Raw genomic sequence first — 22859 nt, 5'->3', positions numbered from 1 at the left:
TATCTTGTTTAGGGCAGCTCACTGCTGACATTAACCCTTATATAGATGAGGATAAAGAAATATGTAACAGGTCAAGCATGTGGTCCTGTGATGTAATATGTGTAAACAAGTTTTAGCTATCTTTGGAATAAGAGGGGTTTGAGAGGCAGAGAATAATAGGATTTGAAGGGCTTCAAGCTAATGGGAATAGATGTATCTGTTATTTCCTAAACGTGGGATCACCCTAGTGAGAGATGTGAACAGATTGGGGAGGATAAGTGACTTTACTACAGCCAATGGCTGCAATGATGTAAGCCAGACTCACCAGAAGGGGCTGATTGTGTACTGAGATCTCATGCTGGATGTGACTCTCTAGTCTCCCTCCCATTCTGCTAAGTCTCAGACAGAGAAGCACAGTGCAGGTTTAACTGGGAGCTGTTCAGGACTGTGGTGCTGAAATACTGAACTGGGAGCTGTTCAGGACTGTGGTGCTGAAATATTGAACTGGGAGCTGTTCAGGACTGTGGTGCTGAAATATTGAACTGGGAGCTGTTCAGGACTGTGGTGCTAAAACATCACCTGCTTGCTGTTCAGGACATTTGTGCTCAACTGTAAGTTGTCCATGTCGTGATGATGAAACACTAAGTGGGAGCTGTGCAAGACTGTTGTGCTCACTCATTGTTTAGGTGAGAGCTATCCAGGACAGTGGTGCTGGAAGTGCTAAATGAAAGATGCAGCAGTGACACTTCTGGGGACATAAGGAGCTAAAATTCGTAGACCTTCGGGACAATCCTCACTTCTGATCTTATCTACCGGATTTAACTCAACATGACTGAGAAAATCCATTCAACTAATTAAACAGATCATACCCGAACCTACACGCTCTATGCTGAGAACAACAACTGCACTTGAAAACTTAGTGCTGAAGGGTTGTAAAGGGATTCGGTGCATATAAGCAGCTCCTACTGTTTCTACAAATCTTAGGCTGCTTTATAAAACTGACAAGCCTTTAGGTTTACAACAACCATGGCTTTTATGGTGAAGACCATGGTGGGTGGTCAACTGAAAAACCTCACTGGAGGTCTGGGGGGCAAAGAAGAGAAGGGAGAAGGAGAGAAATCAGCAGCTGAATCTCAAGGAATGACAAGGGAAGAATATGAAGAATATCAGAAGCAACTTCTGGAGGAGAAGTAAGATTTAATGTTTTATTCATTTTTTGCAGCAATTTATGAACAAAATAGCAACTATACATTTACACATCCCACTGTTAAAGCATTTAGACAAGAACAATTTAATACTATTTTATATACTCTCCATAAAGGAGGAGAGTATAGGAAGCACAGTGCATAGGCTGCTTCAACAGCGAGAAAAATCCTTTGTGATTCTACTCCTGCTCTTGTGTAAACTTGCTAATACACAACCCTAAATTATACAATGCAGCCTGGTAATCTGGCTGTTTTTTGTATTCTATGATGAACGTATTATAAATCACGAATGACATGACCCTTCTGTAAATAACTCAGACTCACTGGTTTAATGACATTTAAAAGTTGTTTGTTGGGGACGGAGCTTACTGGTTACACTTCTGTTTGAGCAGCACATAAAGCAGATAATGTAAAGCAAATGAGAAGGAGAAATGTGGAGGAAATAGTGCACATATGATGTAAACAGTATACAAGTTAGTTGTACATATGCTTTAATAAATGGCAAGTAAAATATGAATCAACATAGGTTGCAGCTATCTGTACCTATATATATCATAATTTACCAAACATGATCATAATCCCCTTCAAATTCCTTCATGAATGTAGAAATTTTACTCACTGTAGAAGTACAGTATCATCAGTTTATACACAAGTAACTTAATCCATTAGTACTTTAGCTACTATGTTACATACACAAGAGCAACATCTAGGAACATGTACATTCAGACTTGTTTTACTTAATTGAAAACATGATTGTCTGTTATATCATGCCAGGTCAAGTTCTGCTATTTAATACCCTAGTGGCAGTAACTGTACATACTGTATTACTATACAAAAGGAAACTATGAATGCTCAAAATATGTACAGGGATGCATGGTGCCATTCTGTGACATTGCAGTAAATAATAACTATAGGCGATAAAATGCTGCATGCACTATTAGCCCTGTCCTCAGTCCTGCCATCCACAATTACAGTCCTGATTATGGCATGTAATAGTTTACACATATCTGCTTTCTGAACAGATTTTTATTTCACCTTATAGTGTTTGTAAGAAAACTGCAAAGTATTCTTTTATTCTCATGTACAGTTCTAACCACACTATTATGTGTTTTTTCTTTTGCTATGAGATAGGTTGTTAGGTGAAAGTAAGCACAGGGTAATAAGAGCATGGTAGGCCATATGGACTGTCTTTTTGGACACTGTACACCTCATATGTAAAAACTAACGACAAGAAGAAATTGCACAGTTGAACACTCTGTATATAATCACATTTATTTCACATTCACATATACTGTATAAACTGGACCCATATTCATTGCTATTGGCAAATCTGTAATCCATTACTTTTATCAACTAAGCCCCCTTTATGAGCAGAAGATGTTATAGTAAAGCCCAGAGGAAAATTGAATTTCCCACACCGTCAATGTCAGCATATCAGTAGGTATTGGCCTAGGTATTCTACATTAGCAGAAAGCAGGTGATGGGTAGAGAGTCTGGGTACATAACAGCATCAATTTAATTTACCTAGACTAATATTACTAATATTACCAACTTTATGTACGCCTGTATTTAACATCTTTAGGAAAGTAGTTTGCACTCCTGCATATTACATAAGTGGATAAACATCTCATTTTAAACTATCAGAAATAATAGGTAAACATAGAAGATTTTTAAGCAAAAAAACACCTCATCGTCCATCTAGTCTGCCCTTTTATCTATTTATCTATCTATCTATCTATCTATCTATCTATCTATCTATCTATCTATCTATCTATCTATCTATCTATCTATCTATCTATCTATCCCAGGCATGTTTAAATTCAATTATTGTAGATTTACCTACCAACTCTGCTTGAAGTTTGTTCCAAGCATCTACTACTCTTTAAGTAAACATGAGAAGTTTCATCTTTTCATGTTGCTTCTGATCTTTCCCCATCTAACCTCAGACCGTGTCCTCTTGTTCGTGAGTTCAGTTTTGTATTAAAAACACTGCTGTCCTGAACCTTATTTTGTCCTTGAACGTATTTAAAAGTTTTAATCATGTCCTCACTTTTTCCTTCTTTCCTCCAGACTATACAGATTTTGATCCTTAAAGAGCACATTTCTCTCCCAGCTTTGTGTCATGTGACAAGACAGCCTCATAGTAAAAGTTTATGGGACACGTCTTTTATCACTGATACACAGCAGGGAGCGGTGAGTTCTTCTGAACTGGACACAGTATCCCAAATTACTCCCCCTAAATCCTTCTCTTCTGAAATCTTCTGAAACAGAGAACTGCATATGATACTTGGATAGAAAATTCCCTGTCCCCAAGTGCATTATTTTACATTTGGAAACATTTGCCCTTTACAACTGATCAAAGGGTGTCCTGTTGTTGGGACTCCCAGGAATTAGCTGTAATCTGTTGGGGGGAACCTAGAAGCTCTACTAGAAGGAAGAGTAAAGAGGTTATCCATTAAAAAGCACAGGTACCTTCTTGCAAAAACAGCACCACTTCTGTCCCTAAGTTGTGTGTGACATTCACTTTAATGGTAATGAGCTGTAAAACCACACCCAAACTGAGGACATGGGGAGGTGCCGTTTGTGGAAGAAAGCAGACGTATTTTTTCTAAGCCAACCCCTTTAAGTATGACATGTGTCCATAGAAATCAATGGTTTGTCCATGTAATGCATGGACATTCTGGGCCCTCCAAAGACTCTTGTGGCTGCTCTCCACTCTGTCCAATTGATGGACATCCTGATGGCCCTTTTAATTTGATTTTGGAATGTCCTCTGCATCTACATCAGGGTTTTTGTTAGATTTGGGACATGTTGGAGCTCTGAGGTGTCAGGGATTTCTGTTAATTCAGTTAAGGAATTAGTGAGGCTGAGTACCGACACTGGGCGATAAAGCCTGCTTTGCAGTAGCAGTTTCCAGTTCATCTTATGGCTGTGTTCCCACTAGGTAAAAATGGCGACTATCTTTCTTGGACAGCTGTCATTGCACGGCAAATAATTGCTGTTGTTTGTCTAATTTTTACCTAGTGGGAACACAGCCTATGGGTTTAAATGAAATGTTTAATTTGAATAATTTTTGTGGGTCTTGCTTTGCTTTGCGGATTGGGTTACACTGCCAGCACAGGTCCGTCCAAGATGACAAATTGGCTGCCGGCAGAGGGGTGTGGGGACATAATAAAGAAGCTCTACTAATGCATCCCACTGCCTCTGCAGTGCTGCCATACTGCTCACGGGCCCCCGTCAGTGACTGGAGCGGGAGAAAAGACTAGGGAGAAGTTGGAGCCCGACGGCAGTCATGGAGCCTGTAATGCAAAGTAGAGCTTCTTTATTATGTTTCCATACCCCCCTGTGGCAGCCGCTGTTTCCTTCTGGCTGGAGTTCCCCTTTAAGATTTCTCTTCACTTAAAGCACATGACCCATCTCTAACTTGGCACTGTGCATTCAGGCCAGTATTGTTCTATTGGCATCTGCCAATTCAGATGTGTCAAGCTGATTACAAGCCGGTAAAGCATGATCTGCCACTTTAGAGAATGAGGAGAGGGTGTTTAGTGTCTGATAGCTGTATCTTTCACACCACTCCAGCTAGTGCTTTACATAGTACTTGTTGTATTCAGTCGAACATACTGCTGCGTGGCCATGGAAATCCATGAATCTCCCAAAGACTTGTTCTTGGACTTTGTTATTGGTTTTTACCCTGCTTAGGACAAGCAGCACTGAACACCTCATCAGCACTTCAAGTCCTCTTTAGTGGATTTGAGTGGCCAGTTCCTTTGTAGTTTGGCTAATATTTTAACATGGAAATAACTCCCCCTTCCCCTCTGATCCATCCTGGTGTACAGGATCAGGGAGTCCCCGCTTCTGTACTTTCATTACATAGTACACTACAAAATGTATGTACAGGACCAGGGATCGAGACTCCCTGCTCCTGTACAGTAGTGAGTAGTGATGTGTACATTGTACATAGTGCCACTCACTTTTACAGTGTGCTCTGCTCTACTATGCGGGGTGGTGGTGCAGGCCAGCACTAAACCATCCACCACCTGGTCCTGGTTTAAAGAACTTCCTTTCTTCTAATGATCTGCTGCTCTTTTACTCTCATTGTTGCCAGCTTGTTGTCTGGGTTACCGACTACTGATCTGCTCTAAAAGCTGTGGCTTTGTTATTATATTTATAGCTATAGAATACATATTTATATATATTATACAGTATAAATATATATATATATATATATATATATATATATACCATGACCGATGTTTGTCAAAGTGTGTAAAACAGAAACTAGAGTAAACTGCTCAGCTTTCATTTTACCAGAGCTGAAAATTGAGCTGTGTTTGGTTGCTATAAGCAGTTTACACAAGGCCGTCTTAACGGCATTATGGGAACCTGGGCAGAGCTGTGAACTGGGCCCTCTTCCTCCCTTACTGACCAAACCCACCCAACCTGATTCTAATGGAGCAACATCATAAAGGGGTGGGGGTTTCCCTCCACTGGGGGCGGGCCGGCCCGCCTCAAAAGCTTCACCCCTGGCTGGTGCCCGGGATTAGAACAACACCGTATGTGGGAACCGGGCCATGGTTAAAAAAAACACTGTGGCACCAGTGCTGTTCTATCTATGTAAGAGTTTTGAAGCTAATGTACTGCTGGTACATTTGCTTTAAGCCACTGACAATTTTAATAAATACATTGATTCTTATAACAATAGTTTCTTGTCAGGGCTTGGGGTATATTAGGTGCCCTACCACACTGCAAAAATTGTTCCAGAATGAAACATGGTGAATTCAACTGGCACCAGGGTGTTAGCAGCAGATCTGTCCTGTAATGGTAGCCATACACCTTAGCTTTCAGCAGACTTTGTTGTCAATCTAAGGTGTATGAGCCCATCAGAACAACCTCCGACAGATGTCGTCTGTGGTGACAGGACCCCTATGGAAAATCACTGCCCAACCTTTTTGTTTTGGGAGAGAGAAGCTTAGCTTACCCCTCCCCATATCCATGCCGAATGTTCCTGTGTATGGGCAGGATGGGCGAGAGAGATAATTTTTGTAGTGTGGCAAGGTGCATTATTCTGTTAAAAGCGGCCATTTTCTTTAGGCAATACCATTGTCATGAATGGGTTTACCTGGTCTGTGGCAATGTTTAAGTAGGTGGTAGGTATAAAAATAATATTCACATGTTTCAATGTTTCAGATGACCCAATGTTTCCCAGCAGATAATTGCCTAGGCAAAACACGGCCTCTGTTGTCTTGCCTTATTCCCTTAGTTCAATCTATTTTCTCACTCCACTAAAACAACTCATCAGACCAAGTCACCTTCTTCCATTGCTTCATGGTTAAAGGTGTTGTCTGGCCAAAGCTACTAATGTATATACTTACTGTACTATATACTTACCTGTCCCGCTCTGCCACAAATTCTGGTTTCCAGGCCACCTGCTGTCCACCACTGTTATCTTCACAAAATCTGGTTACATGCAAATCTCATAGGAAACCAGGCACCAATAGTTGTGAAGAGTATGAGAGTGGTGGACAGCGGGTAGCCAGATAACTGGAGTTTGCAGTGGAGTTGGACAAGTAAGTATACCTTAGTTGCTTAGGCCAGACAACCTCTTTAAGTTCTGTTCTCATGTGTTTATTGCTGCCACTTTCAGGAGGTGCAATGTTTAGCATACGCATTCTGACCAGTCTCTTACTACACAACCCTATAAACAGCAAATGTATTCTTTACAGTTTTTACGGTAACAATCTGTGCTATAGTAGCTCTCCTGTAGGATTCGAACAGACAGGCTAGCCTTTGCCACCCGCATGCATAAGGGATCCTTGAACTTATGACCCTGTTGCCAGTGTTACTACATATTCCCCACCCCATGTACCACCCAGACGCAGCTACTGTGACGTCACCCGGCACAGTATCTGCGTACGGCCGACCACTACGGTGCCCCGCTCCTGCCACCAGTGTCGTCTTCCGGCGCCACAGCCACAGCAGTATTGTGAGTGTGTGTGTGGGGAAGGATGGGGGAGGGGGATTGGTATCGGGGGATGGGTCAGGTGGGGTAGTGTGTGTGTGTGGGGAGGGATGGGGCCACGTGGGGTATTGTGTCTGTGGGGATGGGGTCAGGTGGGGTAGTGTGTATGTGCTTAAGGGAGTCAGGTGGGGTAGTGTGTGTGGGGGATGGCGGTCAGGTGGGGTAGTGTGTATGTGTGGAAGGGTCAGGTGGGGTAGTGTATGGGGAGGGATGGGGGTCAGGTTGGGTTGTGTGTGGGGAAGGGTCAGGTAGGGTAGTGTATGGGGAGGGATGGGGGTCAGGTGGTGTAGTGTGTGGTTTGTAGTTTACTTCACACAATAATTATTTTTTGGTTTATTAAGTAAAGTTATATATTAGAATTACATATTTTTGTTATTTAAACCAGTGCTTCCCAACCTTTTCCACCTCGGGGCACACCTTGGAAAAAAAAATTTCCTCGGGGCACCCCTACTAAATAATGTTCTACGAAATAAGAAAACCGTCATACAGTGACTCACAGGTGATGTCTTCTTTGATCTGAGGAGTCACTTTCCCTTTTCCTCTCTTACCGCCATGATGATTTCTTCCAGCTACTTTTCATCTCTTCAGAACCTGCGAGACAAACAATTTAGGCTCCGCACATTTCTAGCAACTTCCTTTCCTTTCTCCCTCCTGTAGGCTCCCAAAGTAACTGTGCTGTTTGGTGTTATGTGCAGTAAAGCTACTAGGAATGTGGGATGCCCCCTGTATGTAGGATCCTCTGCTGTGCCCCCTGTATATAGGATCCCCATGCTGTTCCCTCTGTATGTAGGATCCCCTGCTGTGATGAACTAATAATGCCCCCAGAGGTGCCTCCATGAACTAATAATGCCCCCAGAGGTGGCCCCCATATACTAATAATGCCCCCAGAGGTGCCCCCATGAACTAATAATGCCCCCAGAGGTGCCCCTATATACTAATAATGCCCACAGAGGTGCCCCCATGAGCTAATAATGCCCCCAGAGGTGCCCACATGAACTAATAATGCCCCCAGAGGTGGCCCCCATATACTAATAATGCCCCCAGAGGTTGCCCCCATATACTAATAATGCCCCCAGAGGTGCCCCCATAACTAATAATGCCCCCAGAGGTGCTCCCATATACTAATAATGCCCCCAGAGGTGTCCCCATATGCTAATAATGCCCCCAGAGGTGCCCCCATATACTAATATTGCCCCCAGAGGTGCCCCCATGAACTAATAATGCCCCCAGAGGTGCCCCCATATACTAATAATGCCCCCAGAGGTGCCCCCATACACTAATAATGCCCCCAGAGGTGCCCCCATATACTAATAATGCCCCCAGAGGTGCCCCCATACACTAATAATGCCCCCAGAGGTGCCCCCATTTACTAATAATGCCCCCAGAGGTGCCCCCATATACAAATAATGCCCCCAGAGGTGCCCCCATATACTAATAATGCCCCCAGAGGTGCCCCCCATGAACTAATAATGCCCCCTGCTCTGCCCCTTAAAAAAAACAAACATCCTACTCACCTAATCCGGGCTGTGGCTGCAGGAAGCAGCTCTCCTCCTCCTCTTCGGGCTCCTCTGTGAGCCGCGGGGACGGGACTTCTGGCAGGCGTGATGACATCACATGATCACGCCTGCTGGAGAGGTCACATCCCGGCCTCCCATAGGCTGATGGCATGAAGCGCCGGCAGCCTATGGGAGCGAATATAGGAGCAGGACGCTGACACTTCCTGCTCCTATATTCTGCTTACTTTAATATTCCGCCCACTCACAGTGCGGGCGGAACATGAAAGTGATCCGTGCCGCAGCTTCTCGGGATGCTTAAAGAGACAGCGTGCATTTCCCACTGGGATCCCGCGGCACCCTTGGCGGGTTCTCCCGGCACGCCAGTGTGCCGCGGCACCCCGGTTGGGAAACGCTGATTTAGGGTGCGTTCACACCTACAGGATCTGCAGCTGATTTTCTGCAGCAGATTTCAGTTAAATAACTGAACACAGCATCAAATCTGATGCTGTGTTCAGTTATTTAACTGAAATCAGCTGCAGATCCTGTAGGTGTGAACGCACCATTAAACTATAAATATTGCAAAATTATGCAGTTTTTTCTCAAAGTGACACACCATCCGAGTTATACTTGTTTTTTTGCTGAATGCTGACACACCAAGCTCAAAAAGTTGCCCATCACTGGCATAGGGGGAACACACCACAAGACTTGCTGTTTTGGCCATTGAAAAAGTTGCTACATACTGTACCATACTTTTGCCAATTTTACCTTCTTACATTGCATTAGTTTCATGAACCTGCTGTTTACTTGATGTCTAATGTATCCAACCTCTTGACAGAAGCCATCATTACAAGATAATCAATATTATTCACCATCAGGGGTTTTAATGTTACACGTGTAAGCGCACATATGACTTACACTTGGCTTTTCATTACTGTGTGATACAGAATTTATTTTAATTTTACAATATAACTTTTTTCCACACCTTCTTTACATGTGTTAATTTTTCTTATTCCAGTACATTTCCATTTTGTGTTCATAAGGCACAACTGCCCATAAACAAAATCCTCCCATCTGTCAAGAACAGGCTCTTCAGAGCGCATGTACCTGCCTGTCGGCTGGAGTAGATAGGACAGATAGGGGGATCAGATGTATTCTCCATATATCAAGCTGAATAAAGGCTGCCAGATGAGCCAACAATACATTATCAACTCCATACTGACATATATGTGAGATTCTGGTTGTTACACATAAGAACAGAAGATATGACAGACACATTGTGATAATGAAGGCTAAATAATGCCACTAGTTCTAGGGTTACTGTACATGACTACACCATATAGCTGTGGGAAGACACAAGTACGCAACAAGTATACAACTTCAATCTGATCAGGGCAAATCTAGACTCTCAGGGCAGGTCCCACAGGCTTTAGCCCATTAGAGGAATGGCTTTCTTAATACATTGACTTGACAGTTTTAATGGCTGATATGAAACTATAGACATACAATTAACCATGTCACAGACTTGTGTTAAAGAATCATTGCATACACAGAGACACTGATTTTTGCCAATGATATGATTACTAGCGGTACTAATTTGCACTGGAAATCAGGTATTAACACGTCTATGTGTGATCCTAAAATATTCATTCCAACACCATGATGGCACAATGCCTTCAAATCTTGCACAGCTCCATAAACATGAAACCATTACAAGCCATTTTTCTATATCTGGAATTCTACTATATGGTGAAGAATAAGCAGGCGTTAAATTTATCAACATGGTTAGCCAGTTTTCTAGTGTAATAAATGTTAAATTTTTTTTAGTGATAGGCCCCATTTTGCACAAAAAAATTTCACTTTTTGGAAAGTGGGTGGGCCTCACAATCAAGGGGATTGTGCTGGCAACCTTACTATATATCATGGCAGAAAACTGGTTTAAATTAAAGGAGAAGTAAAATGGAAAAAAAAATCATAAAAATCAGGGGGCATGGCAACATAACAAACAAAGTATTCTTACCTATCCCTGTGGCCTTTAACACTCCTCCCAGGCCTATTGATAGGCACCAGCCACCTACAGCTCTTCCAGCTGCAACGTCAGGTACCCAAGTGATCAATTGCCCGCTACACAGCAATCACTGAGCTCAGAGAGATCATCAACGAAAAATCCATTGGAGTACTCACTCAAGAGTCTCCAATGATACATTGCCCCCTATAAATGTAAATATGCAAAAAAGGTCCATGGAGCCTCAGTTGAGAGTCTCAAAACAGGAAGGAAGAGAAGGAAAAGGAAAGCCTGTTGCCAAGGGGGGCCTCCCAGTGGGGAGATCACCAAATTACCCTGATACGTGGCCCCTTAAGTCCCATTTAGTTGCGAGTATTGGAACATAACGGAATAAAGGAAATACCAAGGTGGCCCCTTTTGCATCAAAGTCTAACTCTGATGCAACTGAGGCTCCAGGGACCCTTTTTTGCATATTTAAATTTATAGGGGGCAATGTATCAGTGGAGACTCTTCAGTGAGTATTCCATTGGATTTTTTTGTCGCTGATTTACATGAGCTCAGCGATTGCTGTGTTTGGTTGGTCTATTTTTCATTGCTCCTGTTAGCCAGAGTCCTACTTCACACTGATGAGGGGCAAATACTCCAAAACGGCTGTCTATGGATGGATGCCTGGCTTTGGTAGACACTTGTCATGTCAAAATACTTGCCACAGAGTTAGACTGTGATACAAAAGGGCCACCTTGGTTTTTTTCCTTTTTATGTTCCAATATTTACAACCGAGTGGCACTTTAAGGGGCTAGGTATCAGGGTGGTTTGGTGATCTCCCCACTGGGAGGCACCCCCTTGGCAACAGGCTTCATTCTCTGGAGGGATATCTGGCTATTCCGGTATTTTGAGACTTACAACTGAGGCTTTTTGCATATCCTAATAAATTAGGAGCGACTTACTCCAGTGCAGATTAGCTACAGATTAGCTATCTCTTATTCCTTCATCTAGCATTCAGTTTTGAGCTTTCATTGAGCAAATGCTCTAGGAGGAATGTTCACAATTGATAGTAGCACTGACTGCTTAAACACTGCTCTCATTGGCTAAGATTTATTAATCTATCTGAGATAATATGCGGACACAGCTCAGCTCTCATGGACTGTGATTGGTTGCTATCTGTCTAAGACAAAATTGTTCTGGGCCATTTCGTTTAATGGGAGCAGGCGAAACAAGTTTATAAGAATTGACATGTTAATTCTTTTCAGGGCGGTTAAATATGTTGCAGATTTTCAGAGTGGAATTGATACTAAAAATCTGCAACACTCCTGCCATGTCTGTGAGTTTAGTAAGCATCTCTTAAGGTGCGTTTACACATAACGATTATCGTGCAAATTTGCGCGATAACGATCGAATTCGCACGATAATCGTACGTGTAAACACAGCGAACGATCAAACGACGAACGAGAAATCGTTCATTTTGATCTTTCAACATGTTCTCAAATCGTAGTTCGTCGTTGACAAAAAATTCGCAGATCGTTCCGTGTAAACAGTCATTCGCCAATTTAACCAATGTGTGAGATAGGCTTAAGCGATCGCAAAACGATTTTCCGTACAATATATCGTACCGTCTAAACGCTGAGTGTTATGAAAAAAAAAAATCGTTACTCCGACATCGTTAATCGTACATCGGGCCAATTATCGTTTTGTGTAAACGCACCTTTAGAGTATCTGATAAACCAATTTGATGTGCAACACCTATCTTCCTCATTTATTACAGGGATTGTGCAGTATAGGGATCCTTATAGGTTTATAAGAGTAGAAGGTGAATTTATCCAAAAAGACGCAGCACAGACTCTTGCCAAATAGCCATGTACTACCTTTTGTAGAGTTATCGTAAGCAGTATTTTTACAGCGATTCCATAAAACATAACTTACATAGTGTCAACCCTTTTCAATAAATATCTCCAGAGGTAGTGATAGCCAATAGCTGCTTAATTTCTGGCCATTAGTCACCACAAGTTACTTGCCACTTTTAACTGTATAGAGTTGTAGCCCCAACAAGTGTTTTAATTGTCAGACACAGATTGGCAGAGCTGAAAGGCCTGTTATTATATGCAATTTAGGAATCCCCTGCTGCTACAACAGGACTGAACATATCATATAGTATTATATAGGACAAGAACTCACAATTGCAGCAAGTCTCAGGACAGAGACTTGCTGCAATCTTGACCTTAGACTCAAAGTTTTGCCTGTTTGCAATACATCAACTTAGTTTGCAATTTTTCTTTTTCGGGTAGAGAGTGACATTGGGCTTTATGGTCCTGGTTTTGTAAAACACTACTGTAATGGTACAGGAAAGTGAATTAAATACCTGATCTCACCCGTTCCCCTGTATTACATTAATATTTGTTTGAGCATATATTATCGTGTGTGTCTCAGGGCTTTGCCAGGATCTCTGCATTATTATCATTTAAGAAAACTTTTCACATGTCATTAAGACATTTAGGAAAATGGGGCCCAACAGGGTCCAATATTCTTTAAAGGTGTTAGGTGTTTATTCCATAAGCGAGCATACAACAGCAACGTTTCGACCCACAGGGTCTTTGTCAAGCTTGACAAAGGCCCTATGGGTTGAAACGTTGCTGCTCTTACTACTGTGCTTTACTCACATTATTGCACCTACTCATTGGATCTGCTGTGTTCTAACCCCTGGCTTGTTTTCTGGTATCCCATTTCTGGATCTAATCTTCCCTACTTGCTATGGCATTTGATTCTGGTATTGTTTCTGACTAGAGATGAGCGAACCTTGAGCATGCTCGAGTCGATCCGAACCCGAACTTTCGGCGTTTGATTAGCGGTGGCTGCTGAACTTGGATAAAGCCCTAAGGCTATGTGGAAAACATGGATATAGTCATTGGCTGTATCCATGTTTTCCAGACAACCTTAGAGCTTTATCCAAGTTCAGCAGCCCCAGCTAATCAAATACCGAACGTTCGGGTTCAGATCGACTCGAACCCGAACCCGGTTCGCTCATCTCTATTTCTGACTTGTTCCTGACAGTACATTCTGGTTGACCTTGGTGCTGGCTAATTTACTTGTCACAAATAGTGATAACTTCTGTACTAGATATACCACTAGAATTCACACAAGGTCTTACTTTTATAGTATTTATATGAATCTGTTTTCTGGGTTAAATGATCTCATATCCAGTGCATGTTACTATGTGTTACCTACATCACTATATGAATACGTGGCTGGTTAGAAAACATTGCTAATTCTATGCCTCAGCCAGACTCCAACTGTCTTACTTTTATCCCTGGCTTCTTACTAGAAGAGAGCGAGTCAGTTATCACCTGCCTATATGACAGATTGCTATCTTTATGTTGGGGAAGAAAGCCTGCTCAATTTTTGAATTGAAAAAAATAATAAGTATGGCGGCAGAGAGGAAAACAGATCTATATAATAATAGACACTGACAACAAAGGCTATTTTTCAGCAGTGCCTGAATCTGTAGACTACAGAAATGAAATTATGCCCCCTGCAATACACATAAATAGCTGGAACGTCTCATTCTAGGTGAGGAAAGAGTGGAGAAGTGACATGTTGGATGACACAATAAGAGATTACAGAAGAAAAGAAAGCAGCATTATTGAGAAGGCGGTAAAATAAGCGTATGTAGTGAGACATTAATTGATAAGGGGAAGAAAACAGAAGATCTCTTATACAATAGCTGGAACTGTGCTACATTTCTTATGATGAAAAAAGCCTCAAGTTATGAGGCTGTCAGTAGACAGTACAAAAAATAAAAGCTAAAAATAAAGGATTAAAATCCTTTTTGCCATGTGCGTAATCCTTCTCTTAACATTATTGCTTTTAGTTGTGCTGCTTCCTAAGGAGCTTTTCGAAACACGCCTTGCACACATGGCGTATTAAATTAGTAGAGTGAGGGAGACTGGGATTAAACAATGTATACTGACAGGGAAAATACAGGATGTAGTTATGATCTGTAACCCTTCCATATCCAGTGACCGAAGGTCACTAGTCACTCAAAAAAAAAAGACAAATTGTGTAGAAGAAAAAAATCCTATTAAAAATATCAGCATGATCTGGCTCTTATTCTAGCGTAAGCTGCCAGTGGTTTGGGTGAGGCTGTATTGCCAAATGCTACAACATCTCTGGTGCTACTCACCAACATATTCAGGGGGTCAAGAAGAGCCACGTGTGGCTCTTAAGATGTGGGTTGAGGAACAGTATGATATAGAAACTTTACAACAGGTCCCTGACATCTATGTGGCCTATAGTGTGATCTACAAAGTAGCCTTTAGACACAAAATTGTGATTTTTTTTTTTCACCCCTTTTGTCAAGCTTAAAGTGACACTGTCACCCCCTATTTGCATTTTGACTGATCTCCACAGGTGTAAAGGGTAAATGTTACAGCTTTCATTACTTATTTTATATTATACCTCATGGTGCTAGTTCTGGTAAAAAGTGGTTTTTATCACCTGTGGATTGGTATATGTGGGCGAGGCCTCGCAGCCTTTGTGACACATCGCTCCGCCTCCAGCGCCACTTAGCTCCGCCCCCAGCCATGATTTCATAGCCGCATAGGTCCAGCCTAAAGCCGAGACAGATGGGGGCGGGGCTAAGTGGCGCTGGGGGCAGAGCGATGTGGCACAAAGGCCTGAGGCCCCGTCCACATATACCAATCCACAGGTGATAAAAAACTACTTTTTACCAGAACAAGCACCATGAGGTGTGATATAAAATAAGTAATTAAAGCTGTAACATTTACCCTTTACACCTGTTGAGAGCAGTCAAAATGCAAAAAGGGGGTGACAGTGTCATTTTAAAAAGTAGGGCCACAGCAACTGAATCTATAGTCAGAATAATTCTATTTATTCTCATTCACAGCCCTTTTCCTGGTAGCTAATCTCTGTTCTCTTATGGAGGTCTGGAAGCATCACCCCCATTTACATGACGTGCTGCAATAAACTCCTGAGAGTTGTAAAAGATACTAAGACAACACTTCTCCAATGTCAAAGAGAGGACCACAACATGTAGTTCACTCACCATTCCACAGGGCAGAAAAATCACACCTTTGTTTGAACGGACAGGGGACCAATCCCCCAATAGAATCGGATAATAAAAGGAGGGTTCTCACACCAGGACGTTGAAAAAAATCTTATACAATATTTAATTGTAGCAAATGTTAAAAAAAAAAGCTCCCGAAAAGAAAACCTGGGCAGCTTGGCTCATGCATCTTGGACAGAATCCCTAGTCATATGGTGCACTCAGGAAGGAAAGAAGGAGCCATTTGTCAGATATTAATTTAGATGTAACAAATGTGTCAGTAGTGCCGCAACATTTTAGAGATGACCACAAATAAGACGCCTCTGTGTTTTCATGTCAGGTCACAGAGTGTGCATAGACCAGCAAGAGGTTAAGACCATAAGAGGAAACATTGGATGCTGAAATCTAGTTGCTCAGCCTGTAATCTGGCATCCCTTATGGTTTATTTATTTAGTACTGCTTTTTTTTAACATGTCTGGATCACTTGATCTTTATTAGTAGTTTTAAACCCTGTAATGACTTTTTATGGGGGTCTTGATTCCATTGCATATGTCTTTAAATGGCGCTGATTGTTTGATTCATACAGGATGGAACGAGAAGCAATGTATGCTCAACGCAAAGCCGAAAGAGCCACACTGCGGACTCACTTCAGAGACAAGTACCGCTTACCCAAGGTATCTCTATAAGATTTTTACTTTACATTTACTGAGTCTTTAAAGCTGGTTCACCAGGAAAAGATGTGACCCCACAAAGAATTTTAATTGTGGCCCTAAAGCTACCTGACTGTCCCTGTAGGTATCCTACAAGTAAAGCAAGGTCAAAAGAGGTTTGTTATCAACTTTCTATATCAAGGTAATGTCACATATAGTATTAGCTTAGCAGAGCCAGGAACACAGAGCCTATATGGAGGCTGATGAAGCCACAGACTCTGTGTAAATCTCTGTGTAGCAGAATACTAAGGAGATTTTCTAAGCAAAGGGAAACTAAATGTGTAATACAGTTTATGCTATATGAATCTCTTTCTTATCATAACTTCTATTCATGTGACATGTTCATTCACAGATATGTGAGACTATAATGTATTTCTCCCTCCGTTTGCAGAGTGATGTTGATGATGCACAGATCCAGTTAGCCGGTGGGGATGTTGAGCTACCTAAGGAGTTGGCCAAAATGATTGAAGAGGATAATGAAGAAGAAGAAGGAAGATCTTCAGTCATCGGCCAACTCAGCAATATCCAGAATATTGACTTGGACTCAATTAAAGGAAAAGCCCAGTCTACACTGGATGACCTGAAGCAGTCAGCTGAAAAATGTACTGTCATGTGACTTTATCCAAACCCCCAAACCATCTAAGTTTTCCGACAGCCAACATGAAGATCCTAGAATCCTATCTTATGACCAACCATAATTTATGTTGGAGAGGCAGTTCAATGTGTACTTATATTTGAAGTTGGTTCCTGTATCCATGAGACAAGGTAGCTCTTGATCATGTAGTCAACAAAGATGAGCATATAAGATGTTAAAACCTATTTGTACATATTGAAGTTCAATACAAGTATGTGATCTCTTACCCAGAAGGCCGTTTTCAACTACGTGCAACACAAGAACAGACCAAGTAGACTATGACAACTGTTCAATCAATACAGCTAAGTGTGTAAACATCAGTCGGCTGTTCCTAAGTTGGCCTCTGCCTGCACATGTATGTGCTTGTTTAACATTGAGACAATGGCTCTAAAAAATAAAGTCTGGTTCTAATGCATATGGGATAACAGATCTCATACCTGTATTGCTGCAGAACACAATGTATACATCCTTATCCTGTAGGCATTGAAGTGACTAAGCTGATCATCTCACTTGTGTTGTGCTATGTACTGTACTGTATGTCTAAAATTGTTTGGCAATAAGAAGGGTTATTTGTAAAAGATTGTGAGATAAAATTCAATGTTTTTCTGATGCACAAAAATATGCAGTATCGGAACTGACAATTGTTAAAAGTGGTCACTGTATATATACAGAGAGGAATTCCAGAAGGAAAAATATATTTTCAAATCAACTGATGCCAGAAATGTTTTACAGACTTAAAAAAAAATGTTGTACGCCCCTGAGGAAGTTATGTAGTTCTTTCTAATCTTACATGGTTTTCATTGCTGCCACCTCTGTTCATCCTGGGATCTGTCCTGAGCAGATGCGGTTTCCTCTGGGGGTTTAAAGACTAAAGGTTTTTCCTCGAGGGCATACAGGAGCTAATAAATAGTTGAATTTTTGAAAAAGAAGTAATTTACAAAACTTTTTTGGCACCAGCGGATTTGAAAGTATGTTTTTTTCCTTTATCCTAGTTACTATTTTAAATGTAGTTAAAATTAAAATAGGACATATAACTATTTAAAAGTAACTATATGTCTACTTGCTGAAAGCACTATGACTGGAGTAAGAACACAGTGAGCACCACTGGTTTTCAAGGGTTGTATCTGGGATTGCACTTAAGCCTCATTTACTTCAACAGAGTTGAGCTGCATTACCAGAGAAGACCACTTACCATAGTGCAGCTGTTCTTAGAGGAAAGCAGCCATTTTCTTTAATTTCACATAACCTCATAAACTGGAGCTCATGTAAGCAACAGTAACGGGTAAGGGTCAGCACGATACATTCTACAGAATAGAATTTACATTCCATATGTTGGGAAAGCTACTTTTTAATTATATATATATATATATATATATATATATATAGGTTAGCATTGATAATAACTAACACAGAGCTAAACATTGGTGGTGGAAAGTGTATATTACAACCCTAAAGTCAGAAAAATTAGGAAGCTGTTTGGGTTGAAGCGGGGAAAAAAAACACAATTTAGATATAGAGGTCAGGAGATTTTATATCCTTGTACTGTCTGGGTGATCCCAGTCAAACCTTGTCGAAGCAGTTTTTAACCTTTCTGACATGTATGATACAACACGTGAATAAGGTTTTAGAACCTCTTTAGGATAAGCACATTTTTGAATATGCTAATATTTTTTAAAGTTATCTGAGACTCACCTCACCCATTGGAAAAGTAATATCTGGTTGTACCAACTTTGGCTATTGTAATCAAACACTTTCTCTAATATGATGTCAGTCTTTCACATTATTCTAGAGTTCAGACTGAAAACTTAAAAGTGGGCTGCAGGGACATTATAGACAAAGCAGTGGTATAATCCTAATGCTAAATCCTAAACAAGTATGATTACCTATTTGTCACACTTCTGCTCCATATATCCCCCTTCTCAGCACAGCTAGAGTAGACATGGCTTCAAAAGCAGCCCACATAGGTAACAACACACATTGCTGGTATGTTCTCCAAACTAGAGTTGATCGAACCTCGGAAAACCCTATGTTCAATCGAACTCGAACATTCCCGGACCTTCCGCATTAGATTGCTGATGTCTTCACAGTCCAATTTACTCTACTCCTGACTGTCCTCCTCTACCTGTATTGCTCTGATCAATTAAAGAGGATGCATTGCCAGTTTTAACTGATTAGCACCAGATAAAGGAACATGTTTTTGTTTTACTAATCTGTTTCTATTTTTGGAAATTTTTCAAAATTCTATTTGTAGTACATTATTATGGGGACTGCCATCTTGCTTGAGCAATTTTTTATCAGCATTTCCAGTGACATGCTTTGCAGCAAGCCTCATGGACATAGACAGAATGAACATCTCCAGACTCTAATCTTTGTTTGGGACACACTTGGAAACAGCAGCCTATTTTAACAATGTGTGAACATAGCCTAATGCTGTTTTTATTGGTCAGCCTTCTTTTAACAGCAAATAACAGCAGTTTTTTTTAAAATAACGGGCGTTGTTTGTATATTGATGATTGCTATTTGCTGTTAAATTGTCCAACAATAATGGCCATCATTTCAACGGTGTGTAAACCTAAGCTGTACAGATAACTTTCCAACAGCCTTTACTCGTCACCCCAGACAAAACAAAAACTCTCAGCTTTGTTTCAAGCCTAGTAGACAAACTGCAAGATTGCAGGATTATTTTATGATATAAATCGTAAAATGGAAAAAAAGACATCAAGTTTATCCCGTTCAATCAGCATAACATAAAACACACATAGCAGCCACACCACCACATTTCACTGTTGGCATCATTGTTCTTACTGTGAAACACCCTATTTGCCTATACCACATTTTTGCCTTTTTTAATCCTTTGAGGATTTCTTTTTCTACAACTGCAAGACTTGTAAAATTGTGGCTGTAGAGGAAAGCCAGCAATCCAGGGTAAAAGTCTGAATATCCTTTATTGGCACTTCACATGCAATACAGACTTGACATATGGGAAATCACGTATAGCAAAACTGCATTGCATGTGAAGCTCCAATAAAGGATATTCAGACTTTTACCCTATATTGCTGGCTTTCTATGGTTACTATTCGGTGACGCTTACACTGCCGTGCACTGGGCAGGCACATTGTTCTGTGGCTGTGCTGAGCTGAATAATCCACTCTATTTGTAAAATTGTGGCTTTAACCTCGTTGTTCCCCCATGATTGCTTGTATTTCTTTATATTGAGTCATGAACACCAACCATTGCTAAGGGTACAGGATATTGGGGGTGTTTTGTTGCTTTCCAAATCAGTTGCCGCTGTGCACTACAGTATTTCTAGCAGGCCAGCCACTTGAGGAAAATAACCATTCTTCACTTATTAATATATGAGTTCCAAAGTCTTTAAGTTAGCCATACCCCTTCAACACAACAGCTGTCTGTCGAACATTCATTCTCCTGTTTCCCCCACATGCAGTAACACCTAGCTTCGCATTCATGTGCTCTTAATAGGAAAAGGGGAGGTAAGTCTGCTCTGGTGGAGACTTGTATCCCCGATGCCCTATCTTTCTCCAAACATCCTCTTTAGGGGGGAGGGTCAGAAAGCCCCTCTACACATTAGGCCAACTATTTTTCCAATGTGTGTGGGGGCCTTAACATGTGGATCATAGTAATATTTTTAAGTAACTTTTTGTGCTTTATGTTATGACCTTTTCCCATGGGTGATATAGGTGTTGAATAACTTTGCCCCTAAAATCAATGCAGTAATAAAAGAAATATATGTATCATACAGTCTATGTTTAACACTATACATTGCTTCTAAATTTTAGAAAAATATTTTTTCAAAGTACTGTATAAAAAAATATTGCAATACATGTGAAAGGCAATGAAAAAGAAAACATTCAGGGTTTTATACAAGATGTGACTGGGATGTTATAACAAATATCTACATCTTCTGTGCACAGCAAAATGACAATAAGCCATTGAGAGTAATAACTTAAGAGAGCGCTGAGAGAGTGCCCTAGAATAGGACGCCTCACTCTCCTCTGTGTCTCAGCACTGTGTAGTGGTTGTGAAAGCTTTGTTAGATCCGTGAGTCTTTGTACCAGTGGTTTCTACTAGCAACTATATTTCTAACAACTTGATATTAAAAACGCTTTGGAAAGTTTGGTGTTGTGGTATTTTTGTGTATGTGGGGTGTCATCCTATATGTGCTTTTAATGCATCAAAACAATACTGTTTTAAATAGCCCTTATTTTCAATAAGCAGCATCACATAAAAAACTTATAGCAGCTCTACAAGCAAGTCTGCGCAAAGGTTTGACCAAACGCAAAACCTTGCTAAGATGTAAAAAAAAGAGGTAACGTGAAAAGTTTCTTCATCATTACAAACATAGAAGACTGAGGGTACTATTACACGGAACGATAATCAGCCAAATCGGCCCGATACGGCCGATTATCGCTCCATGTAATAAATACAATGATCAGCTGATGACAACAATCATCGGCTGATTGCTGATATAGGCTCTGACCTATTTTCGTTGGGCGCCAACCACGCACCGCTACGTGTAATAGGGGTGCGCGGCCAGCGACTGACGATATACATTACCTATCCACGTTCCAGGGCTGCGGTCTTCTCCCCGGGTCCTGCGCGCTCTAGCTTCAGAGTGGCCTGTCAGCTGACAGGCCGCCCAGCCAATCACAGGCCGCGGCAGTCCCGGCCTGTGATTGGCTGAGCGGCCTGTTAGCTGACAGGTCACTCTGAAGTTAGAGCACGCGGGACCTGTGGAGAAGTGGAACGCAGCAGTAGCCCTGGAGCGTGGATAGGTAATGTATGAAGTTCAAACAAGGGCTACAAGGACATCGGTAACAATGTCCTTGCAGCCCTTGTTAAACGATTATTGGGCTGCTCATTTACAGGTATTATCGGGCCCCCATCGGCCCGTGTAATACCACCCTGAGGGCGAAAAAAGATCTCCTGTTCTATCCATATATTAACACGCTTTGTGACATCATTTGCTGGATGCCTGTTCCAAGCATCTACAGCTCTCAGTAAAACAACAAGAAAAATCAAACTGATATTAATGTTAGTGTATTTGAAGTGATTTTGTCAGTCATACATTATGTATACTTGTGCCAAACTTAGCACGGGTTTCATAAATAGTTAAGATTGAGGTAAGTTTCCAAGTGTTGTCTGGGCTGGAGTTAGACTGTGCAAAAATATGTTACTCCTAAGGAGTTTTGGAATAATTAAAAGCGTTGAAGTGAAAAAGTCATTTAAAAAACATACACAAAAAAGGTGCATAAATACAATGATAAATGCCCCCCTATACCTTTATTCTAACTCACAGGTGTCCAACTTGTGGCCCTCCAGCTGTTGCAAAACTACAATCCCCATCATGCACAGGACAGCCAAAGCTTTAGCTGTCCAGGCATGATGGGAACTGTAGTTTTGCACCAGCTGGAGGGCTGCGAGAATGACACCCCTATTCTAACTAGTGGCGTTTCTAAGCCAAGAGGCCATGTAGCAAATCTAGCTTCACCCATCATGTAAATCCTCAGATTATATTCCTGCTGATGCAATCAATTGTATCTTCAGGTTGCCTAGAACAGCTGCTGCTATACAGACGCCAGACATATACAGTAGACATACGCACAAAGGGGGCAGGATGCTTCACATGTCTTCCTAGAATAACAGCTATTCAGCTGTAAATAAGAGGCAGAATTTTGACGGATTTCTTTAACTGTTCAAAGTGTAGGCTGTGGGGATACAGGAAAAATAATGCACCAGA

The 22859-nt window shown here is 41.3% G+C and overlaps 1 protein-coding gene across 1 annotated transcript; it reads left to right on the top strand.

The window, feature by feature from the left end:
- The first annotated feature begins 1005 nt into the window (after nucleotides 1-1005).
- CPLX3 (complexin 3) lies at nucleotides 1006-17083 on the top strand. Its single transcript, XM_069956432.1, has 3 exons — nucleotides 1006-1169; nucleotides 16344-16431; nucleotides 16859-17083. Exons 1-3 carry the CDS (start codon nucleotides 1006-1008, stop codon nucleotides 17081-17083), a joined length of 477 nt encoding a protein of 158 aa, XP_069812533.1.
- Nucleotides 17084-22859: the final 5776 nt, after the last annotated feature.

The sequence above is a fragment of the Dendropsophus ebraccatus genome, chromosome 1, assembly GCF_027789765.1.
Source record: "Dendropsophus ebraccatus isolate aDenEbr1 chromosome 1, aDenEbr1.pat, whole genome shotgun sequence".
Lineage (NCBI taxonomy): Eukaryota > Metazoa > Chordata > Amphibia > Anura > Hylidae > Dendropsophus > Dendropsophus ebraccatus.
This window is presented reverse-complemented; position numbering and strand designations above follow the sequence as displayed.